Source organism: Hemicordylus capensis, chromosome 5 (assembly GCF_027244095.1).
Source record: "Hemicordylus capensis ecotype Gifberg chromosome 5, rHemCap1.1.pri, whole genome shotgun sequence".
In the NCBI taxonomy this organism is placed as follows: Eukaryota; Metazoa; Chordata; class Lepidosauria; order Squamata; family Cordylidae; genus Hemicordylus; species Hemicordylus capensis.
In genome coordinates this window covers 189,152,013-189,169,518 of record NC_069661.1, presented here as the reverse complement: position 1 = coordinate 189,169,518, position 17,506 = coordinate 189,152,013, and the positions used below count along the sequence as shown (strand labels likewise).

Sequence of the window (17,506 nt, the reverse complement as noted above, 5' to 3'; positions counted from 1 at the left end):
CTTTCCTGCCAAGTCTAACAATGCAAAGTACTGGAATGTTTTGTTTGGTTGCCGAGGTAACAGAACAGCAGCATATGGAACAGAGGATTTGACAGCAAGATAGTGTAGTAGTCTTAAAAAAAATGTTCTTGGATGATCGATACAGCTTCAGAGAGTGATTTCAAAGGGACACTTGTTTCTCTTAGATATTTTAAAATAAAATCACACCCTTCATATATGACATTGTTTACATCAATTTCCAACCCAACCAAGTGAAAGACAGATGTCTTCTGGTCCTTTGGATAATTTGAACTCCAGAATGGATCAAGAGAACTAGGCCCTACCTCATGGCAATGACACGATAGCCATACACCAGGGCATAGATGCTTCTAGATCTGTTTCAGACTAGACTCCGGCTGTTTATGGTCTGATCTGAAATGGATGTGAAGGTGTAAAGACACTGTAAATCTAAATTTGGCAGATTCCATTACAGGCTCTAGTACTAGCCTCATAGGATTTGACCTCCATTACAAGCCACTATAGCTATGTGCGTTAAAAGATCCCTGAGTAAATCTTAGCACTGGAAATGAGTACAGTTCCTTCATTTTTCTGGCACACAATCTGAACCTTAATTTTTTGTGGCAAATTTCTAGCCCTCATGGTTATCACAAAAATATTGTGGTGAAATCAAATCTGTTGACAACTCAAGACTGCCCACATCTATTGACAGTCTAATTTATCTGTTCAATATCCCTGCACTGCACTATTAAATACTTGCATCAATGTATGCAACCGATGTGTGAAATGTGTGCAACTCTTGCACACTAGCATCATATAACTCTTATTTCACCTCCTCCTCTCACAATTCCTACCCTTAACATACACAAATCAGCATGTTGCCATAAAACACCTGCAGCCAAAGTACTCCAATTAAATCAGTATTTTCATTTAAAGGTACCACTTACCATCTTTTAAGTGAACAGTAAAACTCCCATTGATTTGAAGAGACCTGGACCCTTCATTTGTACCACTTATTTCAGTTACGGAATTTAGCTTTTCTGATCGCAAAATTTCAGAATGCTTATCATGATCATATTGATGACTGATGTTTTAATAGGCAATGGGCACAGTCCATAGAAAGCTAGGCATGCACCAGTCCTACTGACACTATTTAATACATGCTTTATCATATGTATAGATACCACTGGTTTCAGTAGGACCTAGACATGCCCAATGTCTTCAAGAATGCTTCTATTATTTTTAGTTGCGGGGAAAGCTACCATTTTATGATGGCAAGTACATTTGCTTAAGCAAAATGTGCATCAGTTTTTCTGATCATAATGAATTAATATTTGGCTTTGTGCACTGTGGCATCTTGGCTGTAGGAAAATTGCTGCGTATCAAAAGCAACGTGCAGAACTAAATACCACTGAGTTGACAGAACCACAGATAAAAACTAGGAGCCTGATCTAGTTCCTCCTCTAACATGAGTGTCCTCTAACAGAGAGTGTCCTCCTCTGCCAATGGAGGGAAGATGGGAGTAAGAGTCTCTCCTGTACATAGCAACATATAGGAGCGGGGAGGATGCATTTGGGAACACAATCATCCCTGAAGTTATGTTTTCAGTTGCTAAATAATGTTGGTATCATATATACTTGGATTAAACATTTCAGGTCCAAAAGGAGTGAAAATCAGAATGGCATACCACTTTGTTTCCAAGTGTTGGACTAGAACCCCTATTCACATCGCTACTCAGCCACAAACCTTATGCCAGTCACATACTCGCAGCCTGGCTTAGCTCACAGGGCTGTTGTGAGGATAATGGGGGGAAACGGGAATCATGAACTACCCTGAGTCCCTTGGAGGAAGGGCAGGATATAAATAAAATAAATGAAAAACAAACACTAATAAAAACCAACCACTTTTTTTTTAATATTTCAGAAATACAGTCTATGAGAAAGGAAATAAATATTCAATACTAAATAATAATGGTAAGAAAGATAGTTTTGCTAAGATGAAGTCAACCATGCCCTGGATTTTCAGAAATTATCCTTCAGTCCATCAAAGACCTGGAGTGGAGAGCCATAGTTCAGGTTTTATTGAATGCAGTACAGCCAGTTTGGTGCAGCTTAGGATCATTTGGTGGAACAGACAGATTCGCTTTCATAGTGGCAGAAGCAGCTAGTTAACATTTCACAGCGTAGTCACCTAGGATTAATCTTCAGGCATCAGCAAGACCAACATCTGGCAATACACTGGGGATGGGTGTCGCTGGGAAGCACCATAGAAGTGCCTGTCAATTGCATTTAGCACTTCTGTCTCTCCAACAGTTCCTCAACATTCCTTCCAAGAGTCCTCTGTTTAGGAGTGTTTCCTCTTCTTTATTGCTTCTGCTTTAACAGCCAAGCTTTTTGCACAGATGGTCAGAACAACAATTAGGACTCCTACCAGGAACGTGACCATTGGCCAAAGGAAGCAGTGCAAAAGAACCGACTCGTCATGCGTGCGTCGTAACAGTACATCATCTGGTCTGCAACAGGAAAGGCAGGAGCACACAGGAGAAGGAAAGCGGGGGAAAGGAAGACAAACAAATAATCTGTTACTAGGAAAACCCTAACAATTTACTATCTGCAGTCTTATCAGAAACAAGCAAGTTATTTCATTCCATCCACCATTTTGATTTGCTCATACTGAAAAACAAAATCCATTGCACACAAATCTGGTATCTTGCCTAAGGTCTTGCAAAATAAATGTGTGCAAGTTCACTCAGAAGTACAGAGGCAGACCTATCATGAGGGAGGTGAATGGGGTCACCTCAAATGGAAAGTGTGCCACAGGGCAAGGACTACAGGCACTTCACCCTGCCCACTGCTGTGGGTACTACCCCACCTACCTGCTGCCAGTCCACTGCCACCACCTTTCCTCCTATCCACCAGCCCTCTTCCCTGCTCTTTCCCCTCTGCTCCCCTTGCTAGGGAGCACTCTGTCAGCTTCGCCTTGATGGCCCCTTCCAACAAGGGCCAGCACCCCCCCCTTCCTCCTGGGCTGGAGCCCACTGCCACCACCTGCCTTCCCCCCTTTTTACTCCCACCCCCGGGCATGTCCTACCTGCTCACTTGTCACCATTGCTCCCGCAATGGCACCGGGCTTCTGCTGCCCTCTATCCCTCCGTCACCACAGCACCTATATTAGCAACCAGCTCACCTACCCACCATTCATCGCTGCCACTACTCCCGCTGCAGTGCAGGAGCTTCCCAGCTTCGTTGCAGTGCTTTTATCCCCAGCTCTACACTTGTCTTCTCCGTTTCTGTTCTGGGAGGAGACAAAGCTGGGAAAGCCAGTTAGGAAGCCATTCACTGCTGCAGAAGCCGCTCTCGACGGATGATAGACAGGTGGGAAAGGCCAAACCCTGTTGGAGGAGCAGTGACTGTGAGAAGGCATATTTGGCTGGCCCCAGAGGGAGGTGCCAATGAGGTCACCTTGGGCCACTGCTACAAAAGTGCATCCCACTGTGTTCATTGGCTTATTACATGTTCACTGGCTTATTACAGTTTAAGACTGCAGCCTCAATCGTGTAAATCTAATGCAACATATTCAAGGTGTCTAGAGATAAGTGTAAGCAACATCAAGAGGTGTGCATCCGTGTGCTGTCCCATTCCCTTTAACTCAAGGGGCTGCTTGATATCCCAAAATGAATGCACTCACAGGGTTGCATGGGGAAGCCCTTGTACTGTAAGCAGAGAAACTCCATGTGAACACTGGAATACCTGCATACACAGCAAACTACTGGAAAAGAGTACTCCCCGCCCCTGCCACTGCAGCAAATTGTCCAGCACCGATAGAGGCTGCTATTATAATCATCTGAAAGAAGAAGGCCGCATGCAGAAGTTAACAGCTAACCACAGTTATTCGTGGCTGGGGTTCCCGTTCTTAACCCCAATTCACGCTGCAGACGTTCTCCAAACTGCAGCCAGTCAAACTCCAGTTGCAGGAGTGGGAGACCCCTCCCTGCTGCTTGGCCTCCGAGTCTGACCCCAGCCTGCTCTGTGGCCAGACTGTGAGCAAAGCATCACCGTGTAAGCAGCTCAGCTGCGATTGGTCACAATCTCCAGGGGGCCCTGCCAAGCACGGCCATGCATTTTCAGAGCACTCTGCCCACCCACATCAGGGAAAGGGCATTCTGAACCCTTTAAATGACATGTAATGCAAGAGATTTTTCTGCCAGCCATGGCACCGCCGCCGCCCCCCTCCCCAGTCACTCCTCACCCTGAAAGCACCACACAAACACAAATTCTCAGGCGATTCTAGGCCCAGGGGGTAGAATTCCACTTTCATTGCAGAAGGAGAGTGGTAAATCCACATTTGCTAGCATGGGTTATGCAGATGAGGGAGGGCAAAGGATCCTTGGGGGTCTATCCCAACATGACCAGGGAAGATGTGAGGCACAGCAGTCCAGGCAGATCCATTACAACAACAACAAAATATTCATATACCGCTTTTCAACAAAAGTTTCCAAAGTGGTATACATAAATAATAAATAAATAAGATGGATCCCTGTCCCCAAAGGCCTCACAGTCTAAAAAGAAACAAAAGATAGACACCAGGAACAGTCACTGGAGGTACTGTGCTGGGGGTGGATAGGGTGGCCAGTTACTCTCCCCCTGCTAAATAAAGAGAATCACCATGTTAAAATGGCGTCTCTTTGCCCAGTTAGCAGGGACAAACCTGCTGCAAGCAGCTTGCTGCCCAGTCAGCTCCTGGGTTAGGTCCACCGTGGAACCATATGCAGATCTCCCAGCATGTGGATTCCTGTTAGTGAAGAGCCCCGGTTTCCAATTGGCTGGGGACAGTGGGCTTGCCCTTTGGGGCTGCAGGCAGTGGTGCACAACCTCACATGGATGCATGAGCTTGTAGGGAGCAAGGTGTGACATGGCTTGGCGGCAGTCACTGGGACCGGGACAGCACTTACCCAAGTGCCCATCCCTGCAGTTTTCCTGCACAGAGCATCCGCCTCACTCCCCTTAGTCTGCCACTCTCATGAGAGAGTGTTTCGTGGGGTGATGGGCTAGGTCTCAAGCATGATGATGTCTGAGATGGGACATCACAGGTGGCCCTTCTCATGAGCAAGACTTATGGAGCAAACATCCCCACCCGGGGAAGGGGCTGGCCACCCCTTCCCCAACCTATATGTGAAAAAAGTACAACTTTGCTGCTCTGCCTTTTATATTTGACCCCGGGGATTCCTCCCCCCCCCACCAGACATTTGCTCCCCTCCCAGTGCTGTGATGGGGTGCCCTGCTCATGTTGCCACTTCGATTGTTTGTGCTTGAGAACTTGCATGACTGTTGCTCCCTTCTCAGGGAGCAAAGCACTTGGTGCCGGTCCTGTCATTCCAAGCCCTCAACTTACTGCTTGCCATGTAGGGTGGAGCAAGAGACAGTGGGAATCAGGGCTGCCCCAGAGCGACTGCGCGACTTGATAGGCTGGCCAGTCTGGGATGGGGCGTGGCAGTGTCCCTGTACATTGGAAACTCCATAGTTGCATATATGACAGGAGGGGCGTGGCTGATTTTCTGAGAGGCTTCCAGCAAAAAGTGCAAAAAGCAAGGCGCATCCACGACCTTGGGCAGGTCTCTGCCACTGCCTCTATGATTGCAGTTTGAATATTGGCATGGAACCATGGTCATAGCTGTGTCAGCAGTTGGACATCATGTCTCAGCAGCAAAACCTCAGTTGAAATAACCAAAGGTTCCAACTGGAGTTTGGCAAGGCAAACCAGAGGCAACATTCGGGCTATAACTGTGGTTTCATGTGTTCAGGCATAACCAAGTTAAAACCTCGGCCAGGTTTAACTGCAGTTAGCCATTACGTCTGAATGTGGCCCATTAAGAAAAGCTCTGTGGACTTGAGGTCTTGTACACTTTTTTAAGAACAAAAGCTGGACAGGTAAAAGGGACTGCTTTACCAATTTTTCATTAAATTCTTCAGTCATTTCAAACTTGTAACTGGTTCCAAGTACACCATAAATGATTTAGGAATACAATTTGAAGAGCTGTCAATATGAACATGATTTTCGGAACTTGAGAGTGTAAAACTTTGTTTCTAGTTTAGAGAGGCAGTTTTAAAAATGAGTGACCAAGACCATTCTTTAATATTATATATATATATATATATATATATATATATATATATATATATATATATATACACACACACACACACACACACACACACACACACACACATATATATATGTTAGTAGGAAAGTTAATTAAAGGATCTGGTCCAAATAAAGGAAGCAAATAGAGCCCCTGCAAAGGAAAAAATAAAACTAAGTTCCACTGAAGGCTATTAAGCAGTAATGTCTTTGGAAAGAGAGTTGAAAGCAATTCCACAAATTACTACCATGAAGCATGACAACATTAACTAGAGACAGAAATTCCATGAACATTAAGAAGCTTTCCATATTTGAAAACGAGTCCGCAAAAGATCACACAGCTTCTTAAGGCTGCCAACAATATTCAGTCAACCTCAGGAATTGGAATACTCAGAAAAGGATGCCATTTTTAAAATGAAATAATTCAATAATAACAATGTGAAGGGGGGGGGCAATCCACCAAGATCAATTCAGATTACATAAGAGAGCAATTAGTATTCACATGTGGATCAGGATAACTGAAATAATGACACCAAACCAATGGTGCAACATAACACATTCACAGATATGCATGATCACAATAGACAGGCTACTTTTTTGTATGCTGTTGACCAAATAAGCCAATTATTGTTTGCATAAAGTAAAGTGTGCCGTCAAGTCGATTTTGATTCCTGGCACCCACAGAGCCCTGTGGTTTTCTTTTGGTAGTATACAGGAGGGGTTTACCATTGCCTCCTCCCACGCAGTAGAAGATGATGCTTTTCAGCATCTTCCTATATCAGTGATGCCCAATATAGTACCAGCGGGGATTTGAACCGGCAACTTTCTGCTTGTTAGTCAAACATTTCCCCACTGCATCACTTAAGGTGACTATTGTTTGCATAGGGGCTCCAATATGCCCTTGTTACTCCCTGACCTGTGAAGGCTTACCCACTCATTTCACTGACGATAGAAGTTCCATGGATACAGAAAACACGGAATGCTATGGAGCCATCCCTCATGGAAATGAATGGGGGAAACCCATTCACATATGCCCTTTGGTGCTCACATAGTTCTCTGGATCAGAGTCCCTTTACCCATCATTTTCACATCGTTATTCAGCTTCTCAGGTCGCTGCCTTCTTTCAGAGTGCCCCTCATGAGACTAGACTGGTGCCTGCTCACCTAATCAACTCTGCAATCCAAACGAAAACTGTTTAATCAAAGAGGGACTGCCTTGCACATGATCTTTTCGACACGGGTCCCTGTTCCAATTTAGGCCTGACAGTTGGTTGTCAATCCAAAGAGAGGAAATGCAGCAGAGATGGCAAAGCAAAGGCTGACAGATGTTCTATTCCACAAAATACAAACAGCCTTATTGCAGGAGGTCTCTTGCTCCAGCAAGTAATTGTGCCAAGAAGGATGACCCCAGGGTGCAACTTAGTGCTTCACAGATGGTAGTCATCTATTATCTGTGTTCATTTACAAAACCCTAAACAAATGTTTGTGTATAGCACTTGATCCTGGCACAGAATAAATGAGAGTACAGCTGCCAAGTCACAATGGAAAATAAATGCTGGACTTATTTTAGCACAATGGGTGAAGAGATGTACAGAACCTCAAAGCAACGATGCTGTCAGTGACTCTCCCTGAGCGAGCAGAATCTCGCTCTTCACCACGATGATTGGTAGGGAGCATGAGGGGACCACACTGGTTCACAAGCAACGAGGCTTTGTTCCACCAGGCCAATGCAGACACTGGCTCACATGCTCTGCAGCATTAGAAGGGCAGAGAAGGTGCTGTATCCTTACAAAAGGCTGCTTCAGAAGATTGCCAAACAGCCAAATGTGCTCTGGGCGGGGCGGAAGCCATTATCACTGATCTCCTTTCCCTCTCCCTATTCGGCTGCCAGGAATATGTCCTGAGAGTTGCACAGCCCTCAGTGACATATTCCTGGTAGCCAAATAGCACTTGTAGAGGGAGAGGAGATAAGCCGAAATTCTTCCACCTCTGTGTATGTTGGGCTGCTTGACAACACTCTGGCACAGCTCTTAAGCAATCAATGGTGACTGGCGGAGGGGGAGAGCAGAAGAGGGAAAATAACTTTAACTCCCAGTAAAACCAGCTGCCGCTCACCTTGTCCCCGCTGGTCAGCTGGCTGATGCACATATGCAAATGTTGTCATGCTGAGCCCTCAGACAGGACTTAAAGAAGGCAACAATGCAACATTAACCCCTGCTAACTTGGCAAAGAGGCACCTTTTTAACATGGTGATTCTCTTTATTTAGCAGGGGGAGAGTAACTGGTCCTATCCACCCCCAGCACAGGACCTCCAGTGACTGTTGCTGGTGTCTATCGTATGTTTCTTTTTAGATTGTCAGCCCTTTGGGGACAGGGAGCCATCTTATGTATTTATTATTTCTCTATGTAAACTCCCCTGAGCCATTTTTTGGAAGGGCGGTATAGAAATTGAATGAATGAATGAATGAATGAATGAATGAATGAATGAACATGACCCTGTTACTAATGGTAAGGCTCTATAATAATGCTGGTGCTACCTAGCAAGGGCTTCACAACCAGACATGTTCAGAACACTACATATAAACATATAAATGTGTTGGAGATCCAGCTCAAGGGCGTTTTCTGGACTACAAGATTTGCAACAGTTAATGCGTTGCAAACTGTGACAAAATAGTGCAACAGTTTCAAAATGAGAGTAAAGGGTGTTTAATGCTTCGTTGTAAGCTGGTGGCCATTCATATTTTCTGTCCACTGCTATGTATTTTCAAGGCAGGAGTGTCCATATTCTCCTTGAAACGCATTTATCTGCTCCTCCTCCTGCTCCATTTGGGCCAATGGAGTCATGGAGTGTGTGCAACATGATGACCTTTTAAATATATATATAACTTCTTGGCTGCCTTGTGCTAATCCAACAGCAGGGGGAAGCCTCATTCCGAAACAAAACCTTTCATCATTGCATCCTTGCGCAAGTGATTCCAGGAATAATTTTTTTTAAATTATTTTTTTAAGGGGGGGGGATCGAATCCTGTGGTGAGACTGGAAGGGGGGGATAGGGGAACTGGCATGCCCGGGTGGGCGCTCTCTTCCATGACTATGAGAGTAGTGGCCACTGGTAGTGGCCAGTGGTCCCTCAGCTCCCAGGGCTGCTGGGGGTGGCCATGGCAGCAGCAGCCTCCGCCACTCCTCCTCAGTTGGCACCCCAGGCAGAGCCTCACTAGGACCGGGGAGCCTTGCGGCAGTGGTGGGACACCTTTCTCCTCTCCGCCGTTGCTCTCACTACTTCCCCCCTGCCAGGGCTTCTCCGGAGGGGGAGGTGGCAGATACGACCCTCCAACGTTCTGGCAAATGAGGACTCCACGTGTCACAGAACAGGTTTGCTTCGCAACCCTTTAGAAATATGTTTACATTTTCCAACAGCCTTACCAAGGGGAGGGGGTCAGGTTTTAATCAGTGTGCCAAGCTTTACTGCCTGATCACCCGCTCTCTCCCCCGCCCCGCCCCCGCCCCATCTCTCTGGGAAAGCCAGTCTGCCCTCTGCTCCCCCTTCACACAATAAAAAATAAGAAGGAAGGGGGGGAATAATAAGCAATAGAATGTATTGGAGTGGAAAGAGGCTGTAAAAATAAATAATGATCCAGTTCACTGGTCTTCCTTGCTTGCAGTAATCAAGGGGGGGTGGGAATCTGTAAACAAATGCAGTAAGCAAATAGGATTGAAGAATATGATTCAGTTCAATGGGCCTCCTCTTAAGTAAGTGACCAAATCGTCACACTGTGATTTGGGCCATTCAAACAACACTTCATTGCAATACACAAATAATGGGGGCAAGCCTCCTACAATGGAACAATACAGCTATTTTCTTGCAACACATTTAGAACATTGTAGGGCTAAAATGTATCAATAAATTTTGAAACAGGGCATGGGAAATATGAACGACACCCTGCTGATAGTACAATGACTGTGATGTCACAACACAAGCAATACGGAGGGGCACTGAGCAGACATGTTGTGAAACTGTGGCAGTGCGTAATCTGGAAAATGCCCAGATGGCATTAACCTTTTGCACCAATAACCCTAATGACCACTAGGGGCATTGGGAATAGAGATAGATAGTTAGGGTCCCCTTCTCTTTCCTGTTTATCTCTGCCTCTATGGCCTCTGTATTGACAGAATGTACTCAGGAATTTTCTGAGAGTGACTTCCTTCTTCTTCTTCCCAGAATGCTTCTAGCTTGCTCTCTCTGAGCACCATGCTTCTATAGGTCTGTCTCTGACCACCATGTCACTAGTGGTTAGATATAGGTCTTTCCTATCATCATGGACTTCTAGATAAAGTATATTAGTTTAACCTTACATGAATCTCCATGCTTATCATTTACAAGCTGTTGCCCTGAGAGTTAGCTCCTGAAATATTCTGCTGAGGGTAACTGCCCCCCAACAAAATGATGCAACACTGGAGTGGGGAACATCTTCCTTGCACAACTTCAGAAACAATCTTCCTTATGAGAAAAACTGTGGACAGGTTTTTAAACACACAATTAAAATTTAGTAAGGCCAGAAGTATCCCGTTAATTGCTTTGCAAACCCTATTATTATATAATCTAAACAGAAAATAAAGGAAATAAACTGGGATATGTTCCATCTTTGTGTGTGTTTTCTTTTCTGTTAATCAACTTGTCTAGCTTATAACAGCCTTGCCCTGCCTACACAGTGAACTTATCAAAACTCATTTCTGTCTCTAGTAGGAAAAGCAATTGGTTATACTGTGCAGTTTTGTATGGGTGTCCACTCAACTGCTGCTAATGCATTCTTGGTGATGAACTTCATTCTTCCTTCTGTTTATAAACTGCTGCAAGATCAGTAAAGGGAAACATAGCTAAAGGCAAGAAGCTAAAATACCAAGACTGTATTTGCCAATAAAGTTTAGTTCATTAATATAAAATACAAGCATTTCCAGAGAAAACAAACCTGAAGCGCTCTGCAATCAATTACAACACTGCTGATCCTGAAAGTAATTAAGACTGGTGCAGTGAGTCAGCACTACGTACAGGTGTTTGTGCTTGGGCTTCTGTTTCAGCATTGTACTCCTGTATGTGGTGGTCTTTAGAGAAGGGCATCATCTAAAGAGACACTTGACACTCCCATACAAATTTCTTCCTCTCGTGGAAATGAGCAGATAAACATTGCCTGAGAAACACTGTATTGTATGGTACATGGAAACTGATTTTGGACTGAAACCAAATCCAGACAGATTGACAAAATTGATATAGTGTCTAGACCAGGCTGAAATAATGTTCAGCAAATCTTGTGATCTAGAGATCTTGTTGTTAGAGAACTTAAGCTTTCCCAGGTCATGCAGATGTGTAGGCTTGTGGTTCTGGGTTGGATGCGGAGGCTAAAAGCCCTGGTTGTAGTGGCCAGGAATAATTTTCACCAACGCCTGGCAAACCAACTCCAGTCTTTAGATACAGAATCAGACTTGGTCCCCTTTCATGCATGCCTTTGTCATTCTAAACTACAATAATGCATGAGGTTATCCATAATGAAAGTTAAAAGGTTCAGCTGGCATGGAAAGTGACAGCTCAAGCATGTTACAAGAGTGCTTCAGGATCTGCACTAGCTACCAGGCCCAGTTCAAGGTGATGCTCATGAAATAAAAATCCTAAGCAGCTTGGGTTCTAAGAGCCAAGCTCCATCACTGTACCCCATTGTGATCTCATTAATTTGTTATGTGCCTGGGGTCCTAACTGAGGAAAGTTCAGTTAGAGGAGAGAGAAAAGGGAGGGAGGGAGGGAGTCCCTGAAATTCATCTTTAATGAACAAAGTAAGGGCCTGAAGAACATAAAGAAGCAAGCATTGCTGGTGTTTTCTTCAAGCCCAGGAATTGCCATTCCTGGATTGACATAATGTTATACAGAACATGTTTTTGTGAATGATTACTCCTGTGTTCACTTGAAGAGTGAACTTCAGCACAGGCCCTTTCAAATGCAGGGCACAGATAAGAACTGTACTATTGTACACGCCTGAAACATAACATGTGAGTAGCTGAGTATGTGTACAGATCTGTACATGCATTCACTGCACACAGACTGTACATGTGTTTAATGTGTGAAAAGGGCTTGTGTAATTGGACGAAGAGGAGCTACACAGTAGATCCATCTGACCCAGTCTCAGACTTTTCAAAGTCTTGTGCTCTTTTGGCTACCTGTAGATGTAGGTGTCCAGGGACAGGGTGATGTGGATTTGAAGTCTTAATGCTTATTTGTTCACATATATTACATGTATTATCTGCTCCAAGCCTTTGGGACAGCATGGGTTACACTTTCAATGAACAAAGAAACATGTAAACTAGGGCACTAATGGTGGAACACAGTGTAATTACAATCCGTTTATAATTAGATCAAAATGAAATACCAGTTCCCTCCAAACTAAGTAGTGAGTCCTATTCCTGAAAATAACCAAGGGAATTTCTGGCTTAGCATCCCAAACTCTAAAGCTTCCAACTTTCAAAACCAGACAGTAGCATCCCAGTATGGTCAATCCCCATATGTACAAGACTTTTCCCCTAATACCTTAGGGGTTACCTTCTCCTACCACCATATAGGTGTACAGAACTTAATTTACATGATTCAGTGTAGACCTCACTTATGTGTATGGTTTCTTGCTCTGCTTTTTGTGTGCGTGTCCGAAACCAGCAAGTTAGCTGGGAATCAATTGGGTTTTTTTCTCCTTCTCAATAATGGGTGCACAGCTAATTCACCCAACCCACTGAACCTCCCAGACTGTTGATCATGCTTCCAAATCACTTCCCCCTACACAAGAGCACCCCTCCACAAAAGCTCCCTCTCCAACAGCTCACTGCTGAGAGGCAGCCCAGCTCTTACTGCCAAGAGAACTCTACAGTCACACAAGAAGTAACTGTGCAGAGACGTCAGTCCTGACCCAGGTTGCTTGAAGTCCTACATGGAACTGCAGAGGATCTTTTACAGCTACACCATGGGCAGCTTCAAATATATATGCCTCTAAGTACGCAGGAGGCCCTCATTATTTATGGGGGTCCCGTTCCCACCTACAATCGCAAATACAGAAACCGCAAACAGTGAAAACATAACTCTATGGGAATCTGGTGGTTAGCACACACCCGCACACACACAAATGTGCCAAAAATTACAAAAAATGCAGGAGGAACACAGAAATAAAAGTAGCACAGCAGAGTACCTTACTTTCCAGCTATCCAGCAACGCCCCACACCTCCAAATTGGCTGTTTTTTTTTTGCTGTTTTTGCAGGCTATTGTTGTTTGTTTCTTTGTTTGTAAAAACAAGCCACAAAATGGGTCTGCGTTGCATATGGACTGGAAATACCACCAGAAGTGACACAGAAATTCACTTCCAATGGCCCAGGAATGGCAGACAGGCAAACATCGCCTATTTTTAGTAACTGCGGATCATGAAACTGGATCTCTAAGACCCATCCAGAGATATGTGAAACCATGGTTGTCAAAACCATAGATAACGAAGGCCACCTGGTCATATGCCTGGTGGGGGAGGCTCCATGAACATACAGTTACCAAGGGCTAGATCCTGGGTGTAAAACCTCATCCTTCCTAAAAGAAATAGTTCAATCTAGGTGTCAATCTAGAGACAAGAAATTTCCATCTTTTCTTTCTTTCTTTTTTAAAAACAGCAACAGCAGAGAGGAGACCAATCCAGTAAAGAACCGTGCCATGAGGGGGATTAATCCTTCTCCCATGTCATTTTCCTGATAAAAACAATTCCCCCTCTCAAGCTATTTGTTCTGGAATGGAAAAAGATAAAACAAGTTCAAACAGTTTTCTTCCTAGGGCAAATACCACATCTAAGGGGGAAAATTTTTCAGCGAAACATTGAGGCTCTACACACAATCAGTGTGTAGAGCCTGAAGGGGTTTGGCAGGGAGAGTGGGTGAAGCCCACTCTCCCTGCATATGATCCGTCGTCAAGCCCTGGTCGGCCAAATCAGCCGCTCACACAACTACCAGCTCCGTCATGGAGCCGGTAGGGGTGGCGGAGATCAGGGGATGACCATCCCCCGAGAAGTCCCAGAATGCTCCACACAAGTGTATGGGGCATTCTGGGGAGACCCCTGACACCAGGAGGGGGGTCTCCTCATGAGTTGCTCATGATCAAAGAAATTGAGTTAGCAGAGTGCTCACTCCACTAACCTCATTTAAGGGGAGGACTACTTTGACAGGCTAGCCACCGTTGAACCCCTGGGCTCACCTGTGAGCCTGGTGGTTCTCATGATGGAGGAAAACCAGTCTGGGCTCCTTTAGCCTGGTTTTCCTCCATCGTGTGAATAGCCTCAGTGTGAGGAGAGAGAGGGTTAACTCTCTCCAATGGCTGCTATTTCAAGAAATTAATTAATTAATTAATTAATTAATTATAGTAATAATAACTTATGCAAATGCAATAATTAATTCCATATCATGTCTGGTTTGAACTCTGTTCTATTTCAGCTCAGCCTTCTGTTATTTTGTTTCCAAGAAAGCCACAGTACAGAACAGAATGCTGAAGGGATGTATATGAAGTTGTAGAGATACAAAGATACTTACCTAAGGTGCTGATTAAAGTAGCACGGAAAAGGCTGCGAACCCACTTCCTCTCTCCAGTAATCCAGCAAGTGTGTTACAGTTTCAGAGTTCTTCTGATTTTCTCTTTCACAGGGCGGAATAAATGAACACTGTTGAAATAAATGTTATTAAAATGGTGTTGTTTGAGCATGCAACAAAATAAGGCACCATTTCTCTTTGGAAGCCACCCCCCTTTCAGTAGTTTTTATAATTAAATTAAAGCATATATTTCAAAACTTGACAAAAAGGCAGGAAGGTTTCGCCAAACACTGTTACTTTTATTGTTTAATGAGATCATAGCATTTTGGTATTTCGTGCCCTCACCCGCACACACACAAGTCTGTGATCTCTAATTTTAAATTGATCCTATTAGCCATTTTATGTAACACTGTTGTTTTGCATGTTTAAATACAACAGGTGAGTTGCATTATGTTTCTAACAGGAATCTATGCCTTTAAATCAGCATTTAATTTCCAGTTTTAAGATGTGTACAACATTCAGGGCTTTGCACATATGGTTACTACAACCTAATAATCAATAACAACTGGATGAAGTTCTTCATTGGCACACAGCAGACACTGAGGCTATTACCTGCATCAGAAAGAAATGAAGCAAATCCAAAAGACAACTAAATACATGCTGTTTTTGTTTGTTAATTGCCTTGAGACTTTCGGAATAGGCGGTACACAAATGTGTGAAAGAAAAGGAAGCAAGCAAGCAAGCAAGCAAGCAAGCAAGCTCGATATGTCCTGAAGAGCTTGAATTCTTTGTCTGATATTTTGTTTTATTGTGTGATCAAGACTGCTCTACTGCACAAACCTAGTCTTGGATTCAGGTAAATACAGTAATATCTGTTTAGCTGAGTCAAACCATGTTTTTCTATGTAATAAACACAAACAAAACTTTGGCACTTTCCAGATTACACACTACAGCAGAGGTAAAATGCTTTGGCTCGGCAGGATCATATTGAAAACTATCCCCAGAATCTCAAACTGCTACAATGGGAAAATCCAGCTATTTTTCTGCAACAGACTTGCAACGTTGTAGCACTATAACACAAAGATAAAATCCAAAATAAGGCATTGGAAATGTGAATGGCACCTTGCTGTCAGCGCAGGGACTGCGGTGTCACAACACAGGAAGCACACTTAGCAGATCCGTAGTGACACTGTCATAGGGTTTACCATAGGCATTGCAGGGGTAGTCATGGGAGTTCATTTGCATCTCCATTACCTTCTGAATGGTCCAGGAAAAGCTACAGTAGACTTTCTTTAATGTCTGCCCCTTTTACATCTCACAGTGATTTACTTCCCCTTACCTGGCACAAGACTAGCCCACCCCCACCCCCCACCAGCACGTAATAGTGGTAGCAGCCTAACTTGTTTACAAAACCAACTGGCATGTAAGGCAGCTGCTAGGTGGTTATGTTACAGGTTTATATTTCAGGGCACTGGTAATTCCACCAAGTAAAATCACAACAGCAAGATGTAGAACGGAACAAGCATTTAATACAAATTCTAAGCAACCGGATAAATTGGATGTAACTCGCACCACTCAGCAGTGGAACAGTTAGACCCTTGCACCCTTAACTCGAGCTAATTGGCAGGCTCCCTAAGTGGGTTTGCCACGGCTCCCGGTGATTCTCATGAGCAGACAAGACCAGGCTTAGCTGCCTTAGCCCACTCTTGGCTGTGCATGAGAACAGCCTCACTGCAGAAGAGAAAGGAAGAAAAATCTGGGGGCTAAGAAGAGAACATCCACAAAATCTGTGTCTTAAAACTGAGGAATCGTTAAGGCCTACTTATCTGACCATCCAGCTGCTGTAATTAGACCAGGCCAAACCCAGGGCCTACATTTCCCAACAGCCCCTGCTTCCTCAGCCTGATCTGAAAAAGGGAGTGTTTTTCCTTGGGGAAGAGAGGAATTAAAGATAAAGGGAAAGAGCTGCAGACGTCTAGTGAGACTTCCATCGGATTCTGGAACTGGAGCAGGAGAGTACTGCTTCAATATAGCAGCAAATGGCAAACTATTGAGAAGTAGCTTTGGGCTCTTTTCATGGGCATTGCTGAGAAAGCCTAGGAACAGTAGTAGGGCCTGTTATACAAGCAGGCTTTGCAATCCTGCACAAGCCACACAACTGGGCAACACTGAAAAACTAACCTGGTGGAGGGAAGGATGCCAAAGGCTCTCCTTGCCCGGGAAGCTATTTATCCATGGACCAGCCCTGTACGTACGGATTGTTATTTACGTAGAAGTTACTTGAGAAAAAGGTAGGGTTTTGCTTTGTTTTTAATTTTCTGATAAATTTAAAAGGCTGAATTTACTCTTTTAAATGAAATTGAATTTATGTATGTTTTTCAAGTATTTTGTTCCACTGGAAAATGGTGGTCTTGGCTTCACATCGTTATTACAGATGGTGGTTGGGGGAAACGGACTAGTGGTTATCAAAACTGAGCAAAATGAAGCCTAACAATGTTAGCACAAGCCCTTCGTTTACTTTAGAGGATGAGAATGGTAGAAAACCAAAGTCACAGCCATGTCCTTTTAGGAGCAAGGTGCCATTTGATCAAATAATGACTTTTTAAAGAGTTGCTATGTTTTTGCAATTAACAAGCTGCCATTTAATGTAAAAGTTGCCCATTAATAAAACAGTGTTTAAATAAAATGCATTATTTATCCTTAATCATTTTTGTAAAATGGAATACATCTACATTTGTTATTTTTGAGGTCATCTGTCTTATTTGCTGTCACGGGTAATTTACAT

General features: G+C 44.0%; 1 protein-coding gene across 3 annotated transcripts in view; it reads right to left on the bottom strand.

Moving 5' to 3' along the window:
- Nucleotides 1-1,887: 1,887 nt before the first annotated feature.
- Nucleotides 1,888-17,506, bottom strand: part of KCNMB4 (potassium calcium-activated channel subfamily M regulatory beta subunit 4) — a 50,562-nt gene continuing 34,943 nt past the window's right edge. Inside the window, exons 2-4 of one of the 3 annotated variants that reach the window (XM_053258077.1) lie at nucleotides 14,725-14,852; nucleotides 3,188-3,388; nucleotides 1,888-2,509 (exon numbers count right to left, since the gene is read on the bottom strand). In XM_053258077.1, the coding sequence (XP_053114052.1) occupies nucleotides 2,341-2,509; nucleotides 3,188-3,388; nucleotides 14,725-14,852 (498 nt within the window). In that variant the 3' untranslated portion in view covers nucleotides 1,888-2,340. The remainder of the gene's footprint in view (nucleotides 2,510-3,187; nucleotides 3,389-14,724; nucleotides 14,853-17,506) is intronic. The other 2 variants (XM_053258078.1, XM_053258079.1) reach the window with 2 other exon arrangements.